The sequence below is a fragment of the Ovis aries genome, chromosome 19 (genome assembly GCF_016772045.2).
Source record: "Ovis aries strain OAR_USU_Benz2616 breed Rambouillet chromosome 19, ARS-UI_Ramb_v3.0, whole genome shotgun sequence".
In the NCBI taxonomy this organism is placed as follows: domain Eukaryota; kingdom Metazoa; phylum Chordata; class Mammalia; order Artiodactyla; family Bovidae; genus Ovis; species Ovis aries.
This window is the reverse complement of record NC_056072.1, coordinates 51426748-51447945: the sequence shown is the minus strand read 5'-3', so window position 1 is coordinate 51447945 and position 21198 is coordinate 51426748. Positions and strand designations below refer to the sequence as shown.

Here is a 21198-nt window from a genome sequence, read left to right as displayed (position 1 = left end):
GAGAGCCAGAGCTAGCATACTGCCCCTGAGATGAAGCTACTGCTGTTTTATTTGATGGAACCCAGTCTGCACTTACGAAGTATAATCTTGTGTTTTTACGAGACCAGAAACTTGGAGCAATTAAGATAAGCATCCAATATTTGTGTGACTATCTGAGGGAACCTACCAGTTACCTCAAAAAATTAAAGCCAGGTACTGAAGACCCTCTAGGGCCTAACAACTATCTCCCTTTCATTCACTGCCCTCCCAAATATTCATAGGATACTCATAGGCTAAGTTAGAATTCCACGGGCAGAAGAGCCTAATGAGCTACAGTCCATGGGACTGCAAAGAGACACAATTGAGCGACACATGAATGAAAAGTCTTGCCCATTACTTTCCAACACCTTGTTCCTGCTAAATGTCCTGCACACCACCGTGCCGTGCTTAGTCACCCAGTTGTGTCTGGCATTTTGTAACCCATGGACTGCAGCCTGTCAGCTACTCAAGCCCAGCTTGAATCCCTGCTCCTCTCTAAAACCTTACCTTCCTAATTTGCCATTGATAACGCCTACCTGGCACTTGTGTGGCCTCCATTTCAGTGTTGTATTCTTGTCTGAGTAATCTTGATGCCATCCTCTTTAATACCTCTTGATAACTCCACTTAACCTGTAGGACAGCACAGTTGCTACTTCCATAGGACCTTCCTTGACTTCTTGAGTCTCATTCATTTCCATATTACCAGCACTTGGAACAAAGACACTTAAGAGCTCCCAGAGAAATGAATAAATATTAACAGCCTAAGGACTTCCTACACCCTTCAACACAAACACACCCTTCTCAGACTTTCACCAAATGTACACATTCAAAACATTTACTGTACTCGAAGATGAGTGCTCATAACAGCTCTATTCCTAACTCCTAGCCCAACCCCATTCTTCCACACTCCTCCTCAAAAGAGCCTGGGGTATTTGAGAAGTGGGTCTGGCTGGACAGCGAGGTCACAAAAACCAAAAGTCTGAATGCCATAGATTCACATTGCACGGCTGAATATCTATCTGGGCGACCTCCAGCAAGCGCTGCTCTGTACCCCAGGGCATGTCAGGGAGCGGAGACACAGCTACTTGCGTGGTGGAGCTGGTGAATTTGCCTAGGTAACTCAGTTCGCTGCGCTTACACCACCGCAGTGGCCTACCGAATCCTAACAATCGGTACCAGAGCGCCAGGCGAGGTTGGGCCCAACAAGGGCGGGAAGCAACAGGGTTCAGCGGGCACTCAATGGAGCATCGCGGCGCGCTCTGATGATGTCATTCCTCCGCGCCCGCCAACTGGCAGGTGATTGGCTCGTTGGTTCGGGGGCGTGTCCCGGCGGCTGAGGCGAGCCACGGCGCGCGGGCGGTTGGTCCATCCCTCCTTCCACGCGGGTATAGGCCGGGCTCAGTGTCTTTAGAGATCAGCCGGAGGCAGGCATGGCTGGAATCTCCGCTTCAGGCAGCAGGAGGCGAAGTGGGCCCCCGGCACCTAGTCCTGGCCCTCCGCCCAGCACCGGGCACCCTCCGAGCAAGCGGGCCCGAGGCATCCCCGCCGCCCCGGACCCCGAAGACCCATTCGGCCTGCATGGGGATTTCACCGCCGACGACCTGGAGGAACTCGACACGCTTGCGTCCCAGGCCCTGAGCCAGTGCCCGACCACGGCTCGGGACGTGTCCAGTGAGTTCGCCTTTTCCCCTTGAGAGTGGTGCAGACTTCCCTAGCCCCCCCCCCCCCCCAGATGGCTGTGCCTTCGCAACCCCGCAGTGACCGTTCCGGTGTCTTGCACCCACACTGCCCCTTCCTAGGAACAGTTTGATTTAAGCAGCTGTGTGTCCCAAGAGGTCTTTTGATTTGAGGGGAGAAATGTATCAGGAATGTCAAACAGCCGATTTGGAATGTAGGAAGCTAGGTTAACATTTTACTTGGGTTTCTATACTTTGGACCACTGGGTTCTTAGTTCTCAGCAGAGATCTTTGCAACACATCTATCACAGCCATAAGAAGCATCTTTACCTACACATGGGGACCCATGGTTATGACATATTTGGGAGGCTTTGGATCGAATGAAGACCACCTTTTCCTTTGGACCGCCTGAGCACAAGAGGGATCTGGCAGAGGCAAGAGATAGGATAGACTTATTCTTTTTATACAACCAATTAATTGTACTACGTCCCCAAACCTTAGAAGCTACAGACACTTAGCAACAAACAAAAGCCCCCACCTTCTTGGAGCTTACACTCATTCTAGTGACGTCTTATGGGGTTCCCTGGAAGAGAAAGGTTTTGAGGGTACCTTGAATCTCTACTTGGATGTCTTGTAGGCAAGTTAAATTCCACACAGTCATTTCCTGGAAATCCAGTCATCTGCCAGCATCTCCAGCATGATGCCTGGCAAAGCAGACATTCAGAAAAGACATGTTGATGAACACATGTTCTGCATGGTGAAGACTGGCACCAGTTTCCATCCCATACCACAAGCCAACATCCCCATTGCCCCTTTCCAAATCCTGTACCTTTACCTTTTTCTTCCATCCCAAGAATCCATCCTCTGCATCATCTCTGCCATCTCCCTGATCTGTGTTACCATCACCCCTCCCCTGGACAAAAGTCCACTAAATTGTGTACATATTTCAGGTTATGACTCCTACAAGTCAGACTTCACACCACAGCCAGAGTGATCATTTTAAAACTAAAATCTCTGTGACACAGAGATGCACAGTGAACATCCCTACTGAAAGCCTTGAATGACTTCACACTTCCGGTATAAAGATTAAAATCATTAACATGGCCCGGAAGACCCAGCGTGGCCTGACCCTTTCCCTCTTGGGTTTCTAGCCACACTGACCTTCCTTCATTCCTTGAATTCTCCCTGCTTCCCTACAATACAGAAACTGCACACGCTGTGTCTTTTTTTTTTTTTTTTTGCTGCACTGCATGTGGGATTTAGTTCCCAAGGATCAAACCCACCCTCCCTGCAGTGCAAGTGTGAAGTTTTAACCACTGGACCACCAGGGAAGTCCCTATTGCTGTTTCTTACACGTTGAGTGTTCTTTCCATCCATTCCCCATCGCCACTGCTCTGGTTAATTCCTGCTTGTTCTTCAGCTCTCCATTCAGTTATCACTTATCTAGGGAAGGCTTCTGGAGAAGGCAGTGGCACCCCACTCCAGTATTCTTTTGCTTGGAAAACCCCATGGACAGAGGAGCCTGGTGGGCTGCAGTCCATGGGCTTGCTAAGAGTCGGACACGACTGAGCGACTTCACTTTCACTTTTCACTTTCATGCATTGGAGAAGGAAATGGCAACCCACTCCAGTGTTCTTGCCTGGAGAATTCCAGGGACAGGGGAGCCTGGTGGGCTACCATCTATGGGGTCGCACAGAGTCGAACATGACTGAAGCGACTTAGCAGCCGGGAAGGCTTCCAGTCGTCCTTGTGGATGAAATCCCCTGTTACAGGCATTGCTCTGTTTGTTCTTCTCTGCAGCTATTATAACAGTCGTAATTTTACGTTTATTCTTATATTTTTGATTGCCATGTAAGCTCCATGAGTGTAAGGACTGTATCCATTTCTCTCATCACTGTAGCTTTCTTTAGAGGCTAAATTGTGCCTGACATATTGTAGATGCTAAGTAAATACTGTTGAATAATGGATCACTGAGCTTCGAACAGTGAGGTTCCCACAGCACCTTTCAGCCCTTAGCTGAGACCCTTAAAACTGGATGCAGGGAAAAAAACAAGAAACTGAGTGTGGAATGGGGAGAGGGTGGCAGAATTTGTTATTTCATAAGGATTGAATCATGTTCTTATGTTGGAAAATACCTATTCTCCTTACTAGATCTTTCTCTCATTTGCTTTCAAAAGTGATTGTTTTCAGCACTGGCTGTTAAAAGTGGGAAAATACTGAGCCTTAACAAGTATATGGGAACTGATTTTTCTTGATTGTTGTTTTTTACAGATGTTCATAAGTTCACCAGATTAGATGGGATGTCAAAATATCCTGCAGGAAAAAACAGAGAAAGTGTTCCAGTTAAAGATAATTTTGAATTAGAGGTACTTCAGGCACAATACAAAGAACTTAAAGAAAAGGTAAGGGATTTAACTTGTCATTTTTGTAGTTAATGCATTCACTTATGCATGTGTTAGAAAGCAGTATACAATAAAATATAGAAAAGTTTTAAGACAAGAGTCCAGATTCATCCCCGTGAATTGGGAGAAAGCTGGGGAAAGAAAGCCAGAAAATTTTGGTTGCAACTAAATCCTGAGATTCCTAACAGCCAAGGCAAGAGAAGAAACACTTTGTAAACCCTGTACAAAAAGAGATACAAACTTTCTGTTATAGTACTGAGATATTTATAGCATGTGTCTTATAGAAGAAACACAACATCATAATGGTTGCTATTTTCATTAAGTTTTGCAAAAAAGCAGACATCTTTCATATGACTATCTATAGGTCCCTAGGACCTTAGGAATGTGCATGCAGAAGTGACAAGTACGTCCTTAAGCTATTTGCTGAAAACCTGCTGTCCCAGGAATGGACCTAGCAGGTCATGGTCTGGTTGGCATGGATGTATTCTGAGCTCTTATTGATCCTTTGGACATGTTTTAAATGTGTTTCTTCATCTCCCCAGCTACATATTGAAATAAGTGCATATGTAATTTTCCCTTACAAACCTTTCACAAGATCAATTTGGAATTTCCAGATGAAGGCAATGGAAGAAGAAGTGCTCATTAAAAACGGAGAAATTAAAATTTTGCGGGACTCATTGCATCAGACAGAATCCATTCTAGAGGAACAGAGAAGATCTCATTTCCTTCTTGAGCAAGAGAAAACTCAAGCACTCAGTGAAAAAGAAAAGGAATTCTCCAAAAAGGTGACCCAGAGATATGTTTTGCTTGTATGGACATCAGCTTTGCCTGCTTACTGATTTCCTTTGGAAGCAATGCCTAAAGTTGCTTATAAATCTCCCAGGAAGATTTCAGCAGTTGTTTGTTGAAAATACTTTTGCCACCAACTAATTATATGTACTTTTCTTTGAGGCTCTGTGGCTTGGAAAAGGACATAGATGAAATTCTGCTTTGCTGTGGTTGCCTAAGTCACTGGCTAACACTTTGCAGAAACAGGCTTAAATTATGCTTTTTTTTTCTTTTGGGCAGATCAGAAACTCAACTGACCTAGCTTAGGCCAAACAAACAAACAAAAAAAGGACTGCCTTCTGTAACTAAGTCTGGGGAAAACAGATGTACTGCAGTCTCAAATGACTTGAGATTTACCAGGACTCATCTTTATTCTCTGTACTGTTGATAAATTCCATCCTTATGGCTGAGGATGTTTTCTCTAGGAGCTCCAGGGCTCATATTTCACAGCTCCAGAACAGACTGAAGACTTAGAGGTCCTCATCTCAAGTTTTAAAATTCTGGGGAAGGCCCTAACTGGTCTAATCTGAGTCAGGTGCGTGGCCCGGAACTAGTCACTGGAACCAAAGAGATAATAGCTCCCATTCAAATCATATATTCAAAGGCAGGAAAATGATGTTTCTTAGGGGACGGAGCTTCTGTTGTGGGGAGAAAAACTGGGTGCCAGGTATATAGTACTTTCCTTCACTTCCCAAATAAGGACATGGGTTTTACTCTGCCATTACATCATTCAGCAAACTTGGTAATCTTTGAAGAAGCGCTGACCTGTGCCTAACACTAACAGCAGTAGTTGCTTTTCCATATGCATAGTGACCAAGGGAGGTACCAACAAGCCAGAGATTGAAGCCAGGCTTTATCACATTCAAGCGGTGGCCTCAGGGCGATCAGTCCTGCACTATGACTCATCTCCTTTATCTGTTCCCGAAAATAACCAGAAGAGTTGTTGTGAAACTTAAATGGTCCTGCACTTGTGTCTGGTGCCATGCCTGGCATGGACCATGCTCAGGGAATGGCAGCAGTTACTGTCGGCCAGAGCAGCAGGTCTCCCCACACTGCTCAGGGTTTTGGTAAAACTATTCCAGATTCTCAGCCCAGAACTTCAGGAAGACCTGGATTGTGTACCACCATGTTCCCTGGGGGCTCAGGGGTAAAGAACCCACTTGCCAGTGCAGGAGCCATGAGTTTGATCCCTAGGTCGGGAAGATCCCCTGGAGGAGGAAATGGCAACCCATTCCAGTATTCTTGCCTGGGAAATCCCATGGACAGATGAGCCTGGGGGGCTCCAGTCCATGGGGTCGCAAAAAGTCAAACACGACTGAGCGACTAAACCACAACAACATGTTCACTACAAGGTCTCCATGTTACTGTGAGATACTGCACCTTAGCAAGCTTTGTGCTGGGCATTTTACAGTTACATTCTTACTTAATCCCCCCAATCATGAAGACAGGTATTTATCTTACACATCAGCTGAAGTTCAGAGAGGCCGAGTAAATGGTGTTTGAATTCTCACATACCACCTAGCAATAAGCAGGTCAAAATATCTTTCTAGAATACCATGCCATCTTTCAGTAAGAAAGCTAAAACTTGATATTTTAGGACATTTATGTCACAGCAGACTTTTATACTATTTCTCATTGTTTGTTTTTCTTTTACTAGCTGGAGATTTTTGAAGCCCAGAACTATTTTTTATTGGTGGTGGTGGTGGGATCCTTGTTCCTAGACCAGGGATCAAACCTGGACCGCTTGCATTGGAAACATGGAATTTTAACCACTGGGCTGCCAGGGCAGTCCCCCAGAGCTGTTTCTGTAAATGTGATGAGACCTCTATATTTCTTTTGCCTTCCAGCTCCAGTCCTTGCAGTCTGAACTCCAGTTTAAAGATGCAGAGATGAATGAATTAAGAACGAAGCTTCAGAGCAGTGAACGAGCTAATAAACTAGCTGTACCCACCGGTTCCCACATCAGGTAATGATGGCGCTAGCGGGGGGAAACAGTTATCGTTTCCTAAAAAGTCTGAATGACAGTATCAGGCTAGTCGTGAACAAAGGTCATTTAGACTCTGCTACTGCGGCACAGATCCTCTTTTCCAGAGACCTCAAAGGTGGTTCAGATGAGGCTGGAATGGTTTGGGGGATTGTAGCATAAGGGTCCCACATTCTCTGAAAGTGCCTTCTTCCTGTAGGACTTTATAAACACAACTCCTCAGGATGAGAAAAGGCTGGAAAGATGACCTCTAGAGTTTTAGGGTAGACCAGTCTTCGTTTTTATGTAATTTGTTTCAGATACGTGATTTTCTCCCAACTGTATGTCAGTCCCAATTGCTTAGAACATTTTTTCTCATTTGCTGCCCAATGGCCCCCACCTTTGCTGCAGATATAAGCAGTTTGTTAATGTCTGTCCTGTGAGAAGTCTGTCAGTATCAGCCTTGAAACTTGAACAGTGTGAGTCAGGTCGTCTTTTTCTGGTTTTCAGCATTCTGCTGCCTTTGCTTATAATGGGCAGGGTATGAAACTGAACTCTTTAGGCCATACATAGTCCAGGTAAGACAGAGGACAGCAGAAGGAATCCATCCTTACCTCTTCACACTTTACTCACAGGACGGCCTCAGCATTGTCTGATCTAATCAGAGGCTTAAGACTGCTTCTCTAACATAAAAACCCTGGTACCAAGGGACCGGCCGTTTCCTAGTTGCAAGAAACAACACACCTCGCACTAGATGCTCTTTCTACCGAAAATCTTTTAATTCAGTCCCTGGGTATTAAAAAAGAGGTTGTTGTAAACTAGTGGTTACAGTGGGGAGAGGGACAATATAAGGGAAGGGGAGTAAGAGGTACAAACTATTAGGTATAAAATAAGCTACAAGTATATACTGCAAACCAAAGGGAATGTAGCCAATATTTTATAATAACTATAAATGAAGTATAACTTTAAAAAATTATGAATCACTATATCATATGCTTATAACGTAGATAATATTGTATAGAACTATATTTCCATTTAAAAAAAGAGGTTGCTGCAAATCAAAACTACAATGAGGTTATCACCTAACACCAGTCAGAATGGCCATCATCAAAAAATCTACAAACAATGAATGCTGGAGAGGGTGTGGAGAAAAGGGAACCCTCTCACACTGTTGGTGGGAATGCAAACTGATACAGCCACTGTGGAGAACAGTATGGAGAGTCCTTAAAAAACTAGACGTGAAACCACCATATGACCCAGCAATCCCATTACTAGGCATGTACCCTGAGAAAACCATAATTGAAACAGACACATGTACCCCAGTGTTCTTGAAGCACCATTTACAATAGCCAAGACATGGAAGTAACCTAGATGTCCATCCACAGATGAATGGACAAAGAAGTTGTGGTCCATATACACAGTGGAATATTACTTGGCCATTAAAAAGGGATGGATTTGAGTCAGTTCTAGTGAGGTGAATGAACTAGAGCCTGTTATACAGAGTAAAGTAATTCAGGGAAAAACAAGTATCGTCTGTATACACACACACACACACACACACACATATATACACACATATATATATATGGAATTTTGAAAAATAGTACTGATGAACCTCTTTGCAGGGCAACAATAGAGACCTAGACATGCAGAACAGATTTGTGGACACAGGGAAGGAGAGTGTGGGACAAACAGAGAGGAGCACTGAGACGTACACATTACCGGTGCTGTGTAACACGGAGCTCAACATGGCCCTCTGACAACTTAGAGGGGTGGGATGGGGTGGGCAGTGGGAGGCAGGTTCAAGGGGGAGGAGACGTGTATATTTTTAAAAGAGGTGACAAATTAAAAATATGTTTTGGTGGAATTGGAAATAGTACTTGAATTCTGCCCAATATTTTGAAGGTGGAAACAAATGAAAGATTTTTTTCTACCATTTGGATGAAAATGCCTTGACTTTTACACTGCTGTCCTGACAAAGACTAACAAATGTGGAGTAGGCGAATCTTTTGGTCAAATCAGCTAGACATGAAAAGTTTAAAGCCTGTTAGAAGTTTTATAACCAGGAATTTTACATAGGGTTAGCAGAATCATTACTCTGCTTTCATAGTTAACTTTTTCCAGTCCTAGGAAAAGCCCTTCTGTGGTTATAAAGCCAGAAGCATGTTCTCCACAATTTGGAAAACCATCTTTCCCTACAAAGGAGTCTTTCAGTGCTAACAAGTCCCTTCCCCAGCCCTGCCAGACAGAACCAGCATACAAGTCCCCGATGAGCAGAGAGGGTAAGTCCATCTCTCTGTCGTCTACATCTCAATATCAGACCACTTGACCTTGAGCCTTGAAACAACTGAGTGTTTATTTTCTCCTCCTTTTTGTGGGCCCACAGTTCTGACAGCATAGTGGGGATGGTTTGTCTCTAAGGGTGCTGGAATCACTGAAGGCTTGTCAGGGGCTGGAGGATCTGTTTCAAGATGGTGCGCTCACATGTCTAGCAGTAGAATTCCTTTTCACATGTGGGCCTCTCCCCAGGGCTCCTTGGCTGACCTCCTCACCCCGTAGATGGCTTCCTAAAGAGCTAGCAAACTCAGAGAGCTTGGTGGAAGCGGAATCTATCCTTTCTGTGTCTGAACCTTGAAGTCAGATAGCATCAGTTCCATCACTCAGCATATTGTTCATTAGAACTGAGTCCCTGAGTCTGGGCTGTGTTCAAGGGGAAGGAAACTATGCTGTGCCCTTTGAGTGCAAGTGTGTCAAAGAACTTGCAGGCATATTTTAAAACCTCCACAGTCAGCATCCATCGACAGGCCAGAAACACAACTAGGATGCAGGCTTATGCGCTCCTTTCGTAGCCAGGCTGAGTCCAGACTGAGACAATGCTACTGCTTTCTAGAGAGAAGCAATCTAGCATTAGTAGTTTCTCACTGGGAGACTGTGCTGTGCCAGTTTATCCTGCCATTCAGATACACTGCCTCTGTCCTACCACCATCAGCTCTGTCAAATCATTAGCATCATGGCACCCCTGAGAACTACAGCTACTCACATTTTGGGTGCAAATTGAGAAGCGGTTATAGTTGGGAAGATTTCCCTGGAGAAGGAAATGGCAACCTGCTCCAGTATCCTTACCTGGAAAATTCCATGGACAGAGGAGCCTGGTGCAGGCTACAGTCCATGGGGTCACAAAAAGTCAGACATGACTGAGCGACTAAGCACACACGCACACACACACTGAACACACACACACTGAACACACACATACACACAGACTCACACCGAACCTCTGTGCTTCAGTTTTCCCATATATAGAACAAAGCCACTAATAACACCTCCTGGGAGGGCTAGTGTGAAGAACAAAAGAGTTGACAGGTGTAAACCTCTTAGAACACTGTCTGGCATGTAATAAGAATCACATAAATGTTATGGTTACAGCTTTTATGTTATTGCCTGACTTTGGAGTGGGGCACACAATTTAATTTTCTTTTCCTTGTACAAGTTCCTATTTTGTATGAGGAAGGCAAAGATGCTAAGGTTCATGAGTTGCTTTGGCTCTTGTTTTGATCCAGAGTTGAAACAATTAGAACAATGTATGTTTGAAACTCGTCACGTTTAAAGCGTTTCTGATAGATGCATGCTTTCATGTTCTAACTTTGATTAACATTTTATTTATCTAGTTGCAGAGAATAAAGCCCACAGTCTGGGAGGTGGCCCCATAAAGCAGGAAGAGCCCCAGAAAAGTCTTCTTGACAGCTGGATGCAGAGATCAAGCAATCAAGGTACCAGAAGGCATGCCCCTTCTGCCAGATGCCTGCCTGGCTCTGATCGTGCTCTGTGATGCTGCATTGGAATTGTCTAACTGTCCTGGGCTGTGGGAACCTAGCAATGCTTTAGAGGGTCAGTGGGAACAGGAATCTGTGATTGAAGTATGTGACTGTAAACTGGGAGGGGCCAAGAGAAAGTATGCCCCCGAGCCTTCAGAGCTCATAGGTGTCTCAGGGGACCTCAGTGGCCGTTGAGAGGAAAGTTAGCATCATAGAAAAGCACTCTCATGTTACCTTGTCTTTCCGCAGGCTCCATTTTGATAAACCTTCTCCTGAAGCAGCCTTTGATCCCCGGGTCCCCCCTGGGTCTGTGCCATCTCCTGAGCAGTTGTCCTGAGGCTCCTGCTGGCACCCAGTTCCAGCTACCGGGGCTTGGCAGGTAAGCACAAGACTCCTAAAAAGCTTGTCTGGAAGGAGTTTTTGGGAAGCAAGTCCCCATCTGGTCCTGACCAGCCTCAGACATCTGCTCTGGGCAGGGAGATGAGAGAATTGGCCAGCAGGCTATCTGGGTTGCTTGACCATATCTGCCTCTCACACTTGTGTCTTTTCTTTTGTGTTTGTTGCTAGTACCTTGACTGGGATTTCAAGCCTGAGGACCACAGGTCCTCGTGATGGGTCATTTCCCTTCTCAGCCCTGAGAGAAGCGCAGCACATGGCATTCACCGGACTGAACCTGGTGGCCAGGAATGAGGAAGGCTCCAGCGACAGAGACCCGGCAGAGGGCGACGGAAGGGCCTTCCCGCTCCGCAGGCTCCCTGGGGCTGTGCATCTCCTCCCCCTGGTACAGTTCTTCATCGGCTTACACTGCCAGGCTCTGCAGGATTTGGCAGCAGCCAAGAGAAGCGGAGCGCCTGCAGACCCGCCGACACACCCCTCCCGTGTGAGCCCTGGGGTAGAGGCCAGCCCCGAGGACTCTCTTTGTAACCTGGAAGGCTTCTCGGTGGCGGCACTTAGTGTTCTCCAGCACCTGGTGTGCCACAGCGGAGCAGTCGTCTGCCTGTTACTGTCAGGAGCGGGAGCTGAGCCTGCTGCAGGCGAAGGAGACCAGAACCAGGTTCCCGGACATAGTCATGAGGATGCGACCTCAGCCCCAGAGGGGCTTGCCAAGGACCAAGGCCAGCATCCACTCTTGAAGATGCTCCTTCACCTTCTGGCTTCCTCTTCTGCAGCAACAGGTCACCTTCAAGCCAGTGTCCTCAGCCAGTGCCTTAAGGTTTTGGTGAAATTAGCTGAAAATGCTTCCTTTGATTTCCTGCCCAGGTATCCTGCAGCATGGGAGTCATGATTCCTTGTGGGTCTTACCTGACCTCTCGAGGTCTGTCCTGTGGCCCCTGAGCTTGCTCCCATCTTGCCACGTTCATACTGCTCAGCTCTAAGCCTTGGTTTAGGTTCTTGGCTCAGGGAGTTCTGAAGTCATGGGAAATGGGGCCAGGTGTTAGAACCAAGGAAGTGGTTTATTTGGCTTAGTGCTGCCTCTAGACAGTAGGTAAGCAAAACACACATGTGTTAAAAGAAGGCTGCTAGTCACTATGGAAGAGCGTCCTGACCCCAAGACAAAGACCGAACCCAGAGACCTTTGGACCTGGGACGTGCGTCAGGTGAAGACTGCACATCACAGGCATGTTGAAGTTGAGTTTGCTGGGGTTCCCTGAGGAAGCAGAGGGTGTGCAGGTGCAAGCTGACTGCTGGGAATCTGCCCATCTGCAAGGTGCCCACCACTGGCATGAGCCACAGGTCACTTGTTCCTCTTAAAGTCTGTTGCGAAACACCATTATAATCAATTCCTAGCTTGGGATTCCAGACCTTGAACACTTGGGAAGGTAAACCTCACCCAGCCAGTCCTCTAGTTAGTCCTAGAATCTCATCTCCCCCTTCAGCACTCCACCCAGAGGCCAGTTCCTGTGTTGGAACGACTCCACTGGCTGCACAGATCTTAAGTCTTTTCGTCTCTGAGCCCAGAATACCTGTTTACTAAACACGTTTCTGGATCCTGGTTGCTGTATGAATATACTCCCGCCTGTCTGATCCATCCTAAAGGTGGTGCTCAGAGCTCGACACAGTGTACTGCAGAGTAATGTGGACAGCAGATTGCCCAGGTCACAGTGGCTGGTTGCTTGGATTTTTTTTTCTTTTGAGTCTTCTCTTTCCTTTTTTTCTGTTAAAATTCCACAGTGCCTTACAATTTTCAGAAGTTTCACACACATGATTTCATATAATCCCATAACAATGCTTCTTTAATCTACTCCTATTTTGCCCCTCCTTCCTTCTCTCTCCCCAAAGGTAACCACTAGTTTGCTCTGTCTATGAGTCTTTATCTTTTTTTAATTCACTGATTTCGTATATTTCTTAGATTCTACATATACATGGTATCATATAGTTTTTGCCTTTCTCTGTCTTATTTCACTTATAATGCCCTCCAAGGCCATCCATGTTGTTGCACATGGCAAAATTTTGTTCCTTTTATGGCTGAGTAGTATTGCATTGAAGATTGAAAGCCAAAGGAGAAGGGGGTGGCATTGGATGAGATGGTTATTAGATAGCATCACCGACTCAATGGACATGAATTTGAGCAAACTCCAGGAGATAGTGAAGGACAGAGAAGCCTGGCAAGCTGCAGTCCACGGGGTCCCAAAGAGTCCGACATGACTTAGCGACTGAAAAACAGTATTCCATTGTGTGTGAGTGTGTATCACAACTTCTTTATCCGTTCATCTGTTGATGGACACTTAGGTTACTTCAATACCTTGGTAATTGTAGATAATGCTTCTGTGAGCGTCAGGGTGCATGTATCTTTCCAAATTAGTGTTTTGTTTTTTTCCTTCCCGGATATAACCCAGAAGTAGAATTGATGGATCATATGGTACTCCCATATTAGTTTTTTGAGACAGTCCCATACTCTTTTCCACAGTGGCTACACTAATTTACATTCCCACTAATAGCATTGGAGGATTCCCTTTTCTTCACATCCTTGCCAACATTTGTTATTGGTGTTCTTGATGGTGGTAGCCATTCAACCAGTTTGAGGTGATATCGCATTGTGGTTTTGATTTGCATTTCCCTGGTGATGAGTGATAACTGAGCATCTTTTCATGTGTCTGTTGGCCATCTGGCTGTCCTCTTTGGAAAAATGTCTATTCAGTTCTGCTCATTTTTGATTGGGTGGTTTGTTTGACGTTGAGTTGTATGAGCTGTTTATATAAGCTGAATATATGACCCCCTTATCAGTCATATCACTTGCAGTTATCTTCTCCCACAATAATGGGTTGTTCTCTTTTCATTCTCTCCACCATTTGCTTTGTTGTGCAAAAGCTTTCTAAATTTAATTAGGCAGGTCCTATTAGCTTTTTTTTTTTTTTTTTTTTGCTTTTGTTTGCTTTAAGAGATGGGTCTAAAAATCAGTTGCCGCGATTTATGTCAAAGAGTGTTCTGCCTGTTTAAATCTTTTTCTTCTAGTTCTGTGAAAAATGCCATTGGTAATTTGATAATAACTTCACTGAATCTGTAGATTGCCTTGGCTAGTATAGTCACTAGGACAGCATCAATTCTTCCAAGAACAGGGTCTGTCATTTCATCTGTGCCATATTTAGTTTCTTTCATTAGCATCTTACAGTTCTTGGAGTATGGGCCTTTCTGCCTGCTTAGGTAGGCTTACTCTTAGGTGATTTATTCTTCTTGACGCAATGGAAAGTGGGATTGTTTCCTTAATTTCTCTGATAGCTCATTGTTAGTGTACAGAAATCCAACAGGCTTCTGTGTATTAATTTTGTATCCTGCAACTTTACCAAATTCATTGATGTGTTCTAGTCATTTTCTGGTGGCATCTTAGATTTTCTATGTACAGTATGTCATCTGCAAACAGTGAAATTTTTTTCTTCCTTTCCAGTTTGGATTCCTTTTTCTTTCTTTTTCTTCTCTGATCGCTGTAGTTAGGACTTCCAAAGCTATGCTGAATAAAAATGGTGAGAGTGGACATCCTTGTCTTGTTCCTGATCTTAGGGAAAATGCTTTCTGCTTTTCACCAATACGTATGATGTCAGCTGTGGGTTTTTCACATGTTGCCTTTATTATTAATATGTTGACCTAAGTTTCCTCTATGCCTGCTTTCTCAAGTTTTTATCAAAACTGGATGCTGAACTTTAGCAAAAGTTCTGCATCTGTTGAGATGATCATATGGCTTTTAGTCACTTTGTTAATGCAGCTTGTCACGTTGATCTGCGGATAAGTGAAAAATCCTTGCATCTTGGTTTGTTATTTTTTTAATGAATGAACTCCAGGAGCCACATTTTTACCAGTTATCTTGGTAGATAGATCACCATTTTATTCCTGTTGACCTTATCTGTAATGTGACACAGCAGCCGTTTCATGGGTGCTTACTGGAGGCCAGACAAGTGCCTTCTGTTCACAAGCCCAGGCGGCACCCTCAGAGCCCTGCGTCCTCCCGCCCAGCACAGAGCCTGGCTCTCTCTGAGCACTCAGTGTTTGCTGAGTGAATAAACTCTGTGTTGAGTTAGGGAATCTTGTCTGAAACGCCAGAGGGAGTGTATTAGATGGTTTCAAGCCAGTTAGGCTCCTGAGTGACTGTCTGATGCCACTTCCCACACAGTACTTCCCTTCCAAATTCCTTCATGCTTACAAGCTGAACCCCATTACCACACAGCTTCCTGTTCACCTTGGAGTAAAAGCAAAAGCCAGGGACAGGTGCTGGGCTGTGCTTAGTCGCTCAGTCCGACTCTTTGCGACCCCATGGACTGTAGCCTGCCAGGGTCCTCTGTTCATGGGGATTCTTCAGGCAAGAATACTGGAGTGGATTGCCGTGCCCACTCCCAACCCAGGGATCGAACCACACTGCAGGCAGATTCTTTACTATCTGAGCCACCAGGGAAGCCTAACACAGGTGCTACCGGGGCTCTAAAGCATTATGTGGTACAGCACTAAGTGCCCAGGCAGCCTGTGGTCTCTTAGGAAGGGTACCACTGCCCATCTAGGCTTGAGGACACGTGATCCCCTCAGAGTTTTGTCTTTCTACCCCATCTGGTGTAACAGTTAGGTGGTCCAGGGTTGCTCCCTGGGTACTGGCATGGCAGGGGCTTTTTTTTTTCTTCTTTTTCTGACAGGTGCTTTTGAACAAAAAGGACTTATCCCCACCTCATGCAGACTAGCACAACTGTTATTTATTGTGCATTTGGGGGCTCTGGAGAAAAAGAAAAAAACATTTAAAAGAAGGCTCTAATGCTATCAGAACATAATTTGGAAATAACTGCGTTGTATATATAGACAGATTTATTTATTTATTTTAGTTTCAGTGGGCCACTTCTAGCCTAATAGGTTACTTGTTAGTGGATACTTGGAAATTCCAGTTTCCCACCAAGTTCCATACTCCCTGGTGACTAGAAACGTTCAGCTTGTCTATCGTACAGGATTTGCTCTCAAATGAGTTTGCCCCAAATAGACCTTGTTCCCTAATGGTACACAGGGAACATTCTTAACCTCATTATATGAAAGGGGACACACCCATAGAACTCCCCTGCCATCTAGGAGGTTGTGTGGGTTGAGCAAACAGCAGTGCTTATCTTGGGACTTGGCTCCCTGGTAATGAATGGGCCAGCTCTTTGCCACTGAGACGGGGGGGGAAGAATGCCCGAGCCCCTCACCATGTACACCTCAAGTGGGTACCTTCACGTACTTGGCTGCAGAGGCGCTAGTGTATCCTGACAAGCGGAGAAAATGAAGTCTTCCTTGCCTGGCAAGTGATTTCATGAGATCCGACCAGAGTCTGGCCAGTCCTTTGGTGGTGGGTTCAGGACTTTCCTCTCACACTCAGCTCAAGACCTGGCTCTGTATTTGATAGCAGAGGCAGGAAGGAGCTGGGAGCAGTGTGGAGGCCAGCTCCCCAGGTCCACGGAGGCATCCCATATTTTCGAGGTGGCACTGGGCCAGGGAAGGTCCTGTCCTCTTTCAGCCACGGCAGCCCCGCAGTGAAGAGTAACTCACTTGTTTGCAGGCTAGCATTTGACCCCAGGTCTGTCTGAATCCAAGCTCCTCTTCCCTGGCCTCTTCAATTTCCTGTTACCAACAGTAAAAAAGGAGGGTGAGTTATGGAGTTGCATTGGAGGCATCACGTCTTTTTGGGCCCCTGTGTTTTAGGTTCCAGTGCGTGTTCAGGGTGCTGCCGCAATGCCTGTGCCCAGAGACACCTCTGCCCAGCGTGCTGCTGACGATTGAGCTCCTGTCCCTCCTGGTGGACCATGAGAAGCTCGCAGCTCAGCTCTGCTCCCACTCGGGTAAAGAAGGCCAGGGGATGGGGGCACATGCCCGGACAGCTCCGGCTGGTTGGAGGGGAGGGAGGTGGCAGGGATGGGCCAGGCACCTCCTGAGGCCTCTCGCAGCTTGTACCTCAGGCGGTGGGTGGGAGGGCAGAGCCTGAGTGCCAGCTGGGGCCTCCCTTCCAGAAGGCTGCCTCCTGCTGCTGCTGTACATGTACATCACATCGAGACCTGACTCAGCCGCCTCCGAGACACAGTGGCTGCAGCTGGAGCAAGAGGTGAAAGCACCAGAGCCCCTTTGTGGATGGCTTGCCACCCCACCCCACGCCACCCCACTGGAGGGGCACTTTTCCTCCTTAGGGGACCAAAGAGGCTTTCATTCACATCGGTGATGTGTTTAGAAACTAACAAGGAAGACTCGTTTTGGGGGGCCCCCTACTATACAGATATAATACACGTGGATCCAGGGTATCCTGGGACTTGGCAGGGTACCTAGAGGTGGGCCAGGAGGCAGGGGGTCATTGGTGAGACACAGGTCTTGATCCTGAGTGTCTCCTGGGAAGGCCCGGGATACCATTACCTCTTGGATCCCATCAGTGCAGACAGTTCAGTTCAGTTGCTCAGTCGTGTCCAACTCTTTGTGACCCCATGGACTGCAGCACGCCAGGCTTTCCTGTCCATCACCAATTCCGGGAGATTGCTCAAACTCATGTCCATTCAATCAGTGATGCCATCCAACCATCTCATCCTGTCGTCCCCTTCTCCTACCTCCAATCTTTCCCATCATCAGGGTCTTTGGAGTCAGCGCTTCGAATCAGGTGGCCAAAGTATTGAAGTTTCAGCTTTGGTATCAGTCCTTCCAGTGAATATTCAGGACTGATTTCCTTTAGGATGGACTGGTTTGATCTCCTTGCAGTCCAAGGGACTCTCCAGACAGGCAGTTGCTTAGGCAACGGGAGCTCTGCGAGAAGCCTGAGAAAGCCCTCACCGTGACCGGAACTGGGGTGGTGGTCTGGCGCGGATGTAACCGAGTCTGTTCTCATTCTAGGCTGTGTGGCTTCTGGCCAAGCTGGGTGTGCAGAGCCCCTCCTCCCCAGTCACTGGCTCCAGCTGCCAGTGCAACGTGGAGGTGAGTGCCGGGGGCGGAAGGGGGCTGGCAGCGGGCAGCCCTGCTGGTGGGTGACAGGGCTGTCTGAGAGCATCCTATGCTCCTTCACCAGGGCTGGACCCTGGTGCTGCCGCTCAGAACCCTCCTCACCCTGGGGGGAGGCTAGGACCGGGGCTGCCCCGCCGAGCGGGTGGTCTGGGTACAGAGGCCACATGCCCTGACCTCCGCCCACGCCCTCCCGCAGGTGGTCAGAGCACTCACGGTGGTGCTGCACAGACAGTGGCTGACGGTGCGGCGGGCAGGGGGCCCCCCGCAGACCGAGCGGCAGAGGCGGACGGTGCGGTGTCTGCGGGACACGGTGCTGCTGCTGCACGGCCTGTCCCAGAAGGACAAGCTCTTCACGGTGCACTGCGTGGAGGTCCTGCACCAGTACGACCAGGTCATGCCCGGGGTCAGCATGCTGATTCGAGGGCTTCCTGACGTGACCGACTGTGAAGGTGAGCCTGCAGTAGGCGCCCCCACCCCAGCACCCACGTGGGGTCGGCCCTGAAGTCCCCAGGCGAGTCAGACCCTCTGGCCTTAAGTCAGCGGCCCACCATCCACACAGCCTTTGCCAGCACCAGGCCACTCCTCCTTTTCCTGCTCTGGCTCCTCTCTCAGTGTATCAGCCTGCCTTTGGCTCGTATCTACTGAGTCAGCCAGGCAGAGCCACGGCTTTTCCAGAAACATCCCTGTCTGAATTGCCTTTCTGTCACTTTGCTTGCAGTAGCTGAGGGAGCGAGGCCTGGGCGTGGAAGGGACTGGTTAGTTCCTGTGGGCCTGGGGGGGCGGACGGAGTGGTGGGGCCACCCCCAGTCCCAGCACCTTTGGGCCTTCACCACAGAACCTTCTGGGTTTTGGCTCAGAGGCGGCCCTGGAGGATCTCTGTGCCGTGGAGACCGACGCGGACGAGCCCGAGATGGACTGTGGCTGAGGCCTGTGAGCACCGAGCCACACGGTGGCACCAGAGCCACTCCTGTCCTTCCCTCCTCCTCTGATTAAAAGCACTGACTGGCTGAGAGCACGCCAGCTTTCTGTTTCCTGAGTTTGCTCCGCATGGGCAGAGCGGGAGGGGCAGAGCAGAGCGGGAGGGGCAGAGCAGAGCGGGAGGGGCAGAGCAGAGCGGAGCCCCAGCCCCATGGGGATGAATCTGCCCTGGGGAAGGAGCCCTGCCCCTGTGGATTTGCCCTGAGTCATCCCTCTCTCCTGAGGCCACCGGAAGAAACCATTGTGCGCAGGGGTGGAGGCGGCCCTCAGCCCAGGCCTAAACCAGGGAGGCCTGGGAAAGTGAGGCGACGGACTGGGTGCAAAATGGCCATGGCAGGGCGGCTCCCGGCAGGCCGAGTCATGGAGCCAACCTCCCCCCATAGCCTGGTCCTCCCACCGTGAGCGTGTGAGGGCCCTGGTGCACCATGCTAGCCAGTGGGCCCACAGCCAGAGATCTGAGGCCTTTGGGGCAGCCCTGCGGGTGCCTGGGGAAGGACGGGTGCTATTAGGAGGGATGGCCCAGGCCAGCTGACAAGCGGGGCGGGCCGTGCTCACACCAGCCGTTGGGCGGGCTCAGGCCAAGTTTCACTTCCCGCCACTGCTGCTGCCGGCAGCAAGAACCAGCCAGAGAGTGTGTACCCTGAGTCATTGCTGCCTGCTGGCTCCTCGGTAAGTGAGAACCCCCAAGGGGATGAGGCAGGGTGGGAGGGCTGTGGGTACCCCAACACACACTAAGAGGGCCCCAGGGGAGGAGCTGAGCCTTCCCCTGGACAGCTGAGTGAGCAGGTCCCACTAAGGAAGCCACCCTACCTTCTCTGTCTTCCTGCCTGATAGTGGGTGCTGGAGCTCAGCAACAGGATCTAATGGGGCAGGGAAGGCCTGAGGTGCTCCCACTCCACCTGCCTTACCGCCCGTCAGCGAGCACTCACGTTCCCACCCCGACCCCTTGCTCCTCCCCAGGCTCAGCGGCAGACACCCACCATGGGCTCACGGGCCCTGCCCCCGGGGCCTGTGCAGACCCTCATCTTCCTGGATTTGGAGGCCACTGGCCTGCCCTTCTCCCAGCCCAAGATCACCGAGCTGTGCCTGCTGGCCATCCACAGATATGCCCTGGAGGGCCTTTCCACCCCTCAGGGGTCTCCACCAACGGCACCCCCGCCACCCCGGGTGCTAGACAAGCTCTCCCTGTGTGTGGCTCCAGGGAAGGCATGCAGCCCCGTGGCCAGCGAGATCACGGGCCTGAGCACTGCCGTGCTGGCTGCACATGGGCATCGGGTCTTTGACGCCGACCTGGTCAACCTGATCCGCGCCTTCCTACAGCGCCAGCCGCAGCCTTGGTGCCTTGTGGCCCACAATGGTGACCGCTACGACTTCCCCCTGCTCCGGGCCGAGCTGGCGCTGCTGGGCCTGGCCAGTGCTTTGGACGATGCCTTCTGTGTGGACAGCATCGCTGCTCTGAAGGCTCTGGAGCCGGCTGGCAGCTCCTCAGAGCATGGCCCAAGGAAGAGCTACAGCCTGGGCAGCATCTACACACGCCTATACGGGCAGGCCCCGCCAGACTCGCATACCGCCGAGGGGGACGTGCTCGCCCTGCTAAGCATCTGTCAGTGGAGGCCGCGGGCCCTGCTACGGTGGGTGGATGCTCATGCCAAGCCCTTCAGCACCGTCAAGCCAATGTACGTGGTCACAGCATCTACTGGAACCAACCCGAGGCCATCTGCTGTCACAGCCACTGTGCCCCTGGCCAGAGCCAATGACACCGGCCCCAAGCTTCGCGGAGACAGGAGCCCCAAGCCAGCCCCTCCCCCAGTGAAGTGCCCTGGAGCCCCACCCGGGGAGGGGCTGCTGGCCCCCCTGGGCCTTCTGGCCTTCCTGACTTTGGCGGTAGCCATGCTGTATGGGCTGTCCCTGGCCATGCCCGGGCAATAGGCCAGCAAGGGAAGTCTGACTAATAAAAAACCCCCACAGCACTGAGCGATCACTCACCTCTACCTGCTGTGGTGGCCTTACAGCTTCCTGCCCACGCTCAGAGACCTGGGGCCAGGGGCACAGAAAATGAGTCTTTACCCCTAATCCCAGCAGCCAGGGCTACAATGAAA

At 49.0% G+C, this 21198-nt stretch overlaps 2 protein-coding genes across 2 annotated transcripts; both read left to right on the top strand.

The window, feature by feature from the left end:
* Window positions 1-1349: 1349 nt before the first annotated feature.
* ATRIP (ATR interacting protein) lies at window positions 1350-21073 on the top strand. Its single transcript, XM_027957678.2, has 14 exons — window positions 1350-1689; window positions 3966-4096; window positions 4711-4881; window positions 6772-6890; window positions 9012-9169; window positions 10556-10657; window positions 10952-11081; window positions 11270-11962; window positions 16847-16983; window positions 17152-17243; window positions 18014-18094; window positions 18318-18570; window positions 18979-19768; window positions 20420-21073. The coding sequence occupies exons 1-13, from the start codon at window positions 1449-1451 to the stop codon at window positions 19044-19046; spliced, it is 2376 nt and encodes a 791-aa protein (XP_027813479.1). The 5' UTR covers window positions 1350-1448; the 3' UTR covers window positions 19047-19768; window positions 20420-21073.
* Window positions 19680-21073, top strand: TREX1 (three prime repair exonuclease 1). Its single transcript, XM_004023398.5, has 2 exons — window positions 19680-19768; window positions 20060-21073. The coding sequence occupies exon 2, from the start codon at window positions 20081-20083 to the stop codon at window positions 21026-21028; it is 948 nt and encodes a 315-aa protein (XP_004023447.4). The 5' UTR covers window positions 19680-19768; window positions 20060-20080; the 3' UTR covers window positions 21029-21073.
* Window positions 21074-21198: the final 125 nt, after the last annotated feature.

Excerpts from the sequence above, each read along its gene's own strand:
- ATRIP (XM_027957678.2), top strand. The coding sequence starts at position 1,449 with ATGGCTGGAATCTCCGCTTCAGGCAGCAGGAGGCGAAGTGGGCCCCCG. Across the intron at positions 11,082-11,269 it reads CAGCTACCGGGGCTTGGCAG|TACCTTGACTGGGATTTCAA; the intron begins GTAAGCACAAGA and ends GTTTGTTGCTAG. Across the intron at positions 18,095-18,317 it reads GCTGCCAGTGCAACGTGGAG|GTGGTCAGAGCACTCACGGT; the intron begins GTGAGTGCCGGG and ends GCCCTCCCGCAG.
- TREX1 (XM_004023398.5), top strand. The coding sequence starts at position 20,081 with ATGGGCTCACGGGCCCTGCCCCCGGGGCCTGTGCAGACCCTCATCTTC.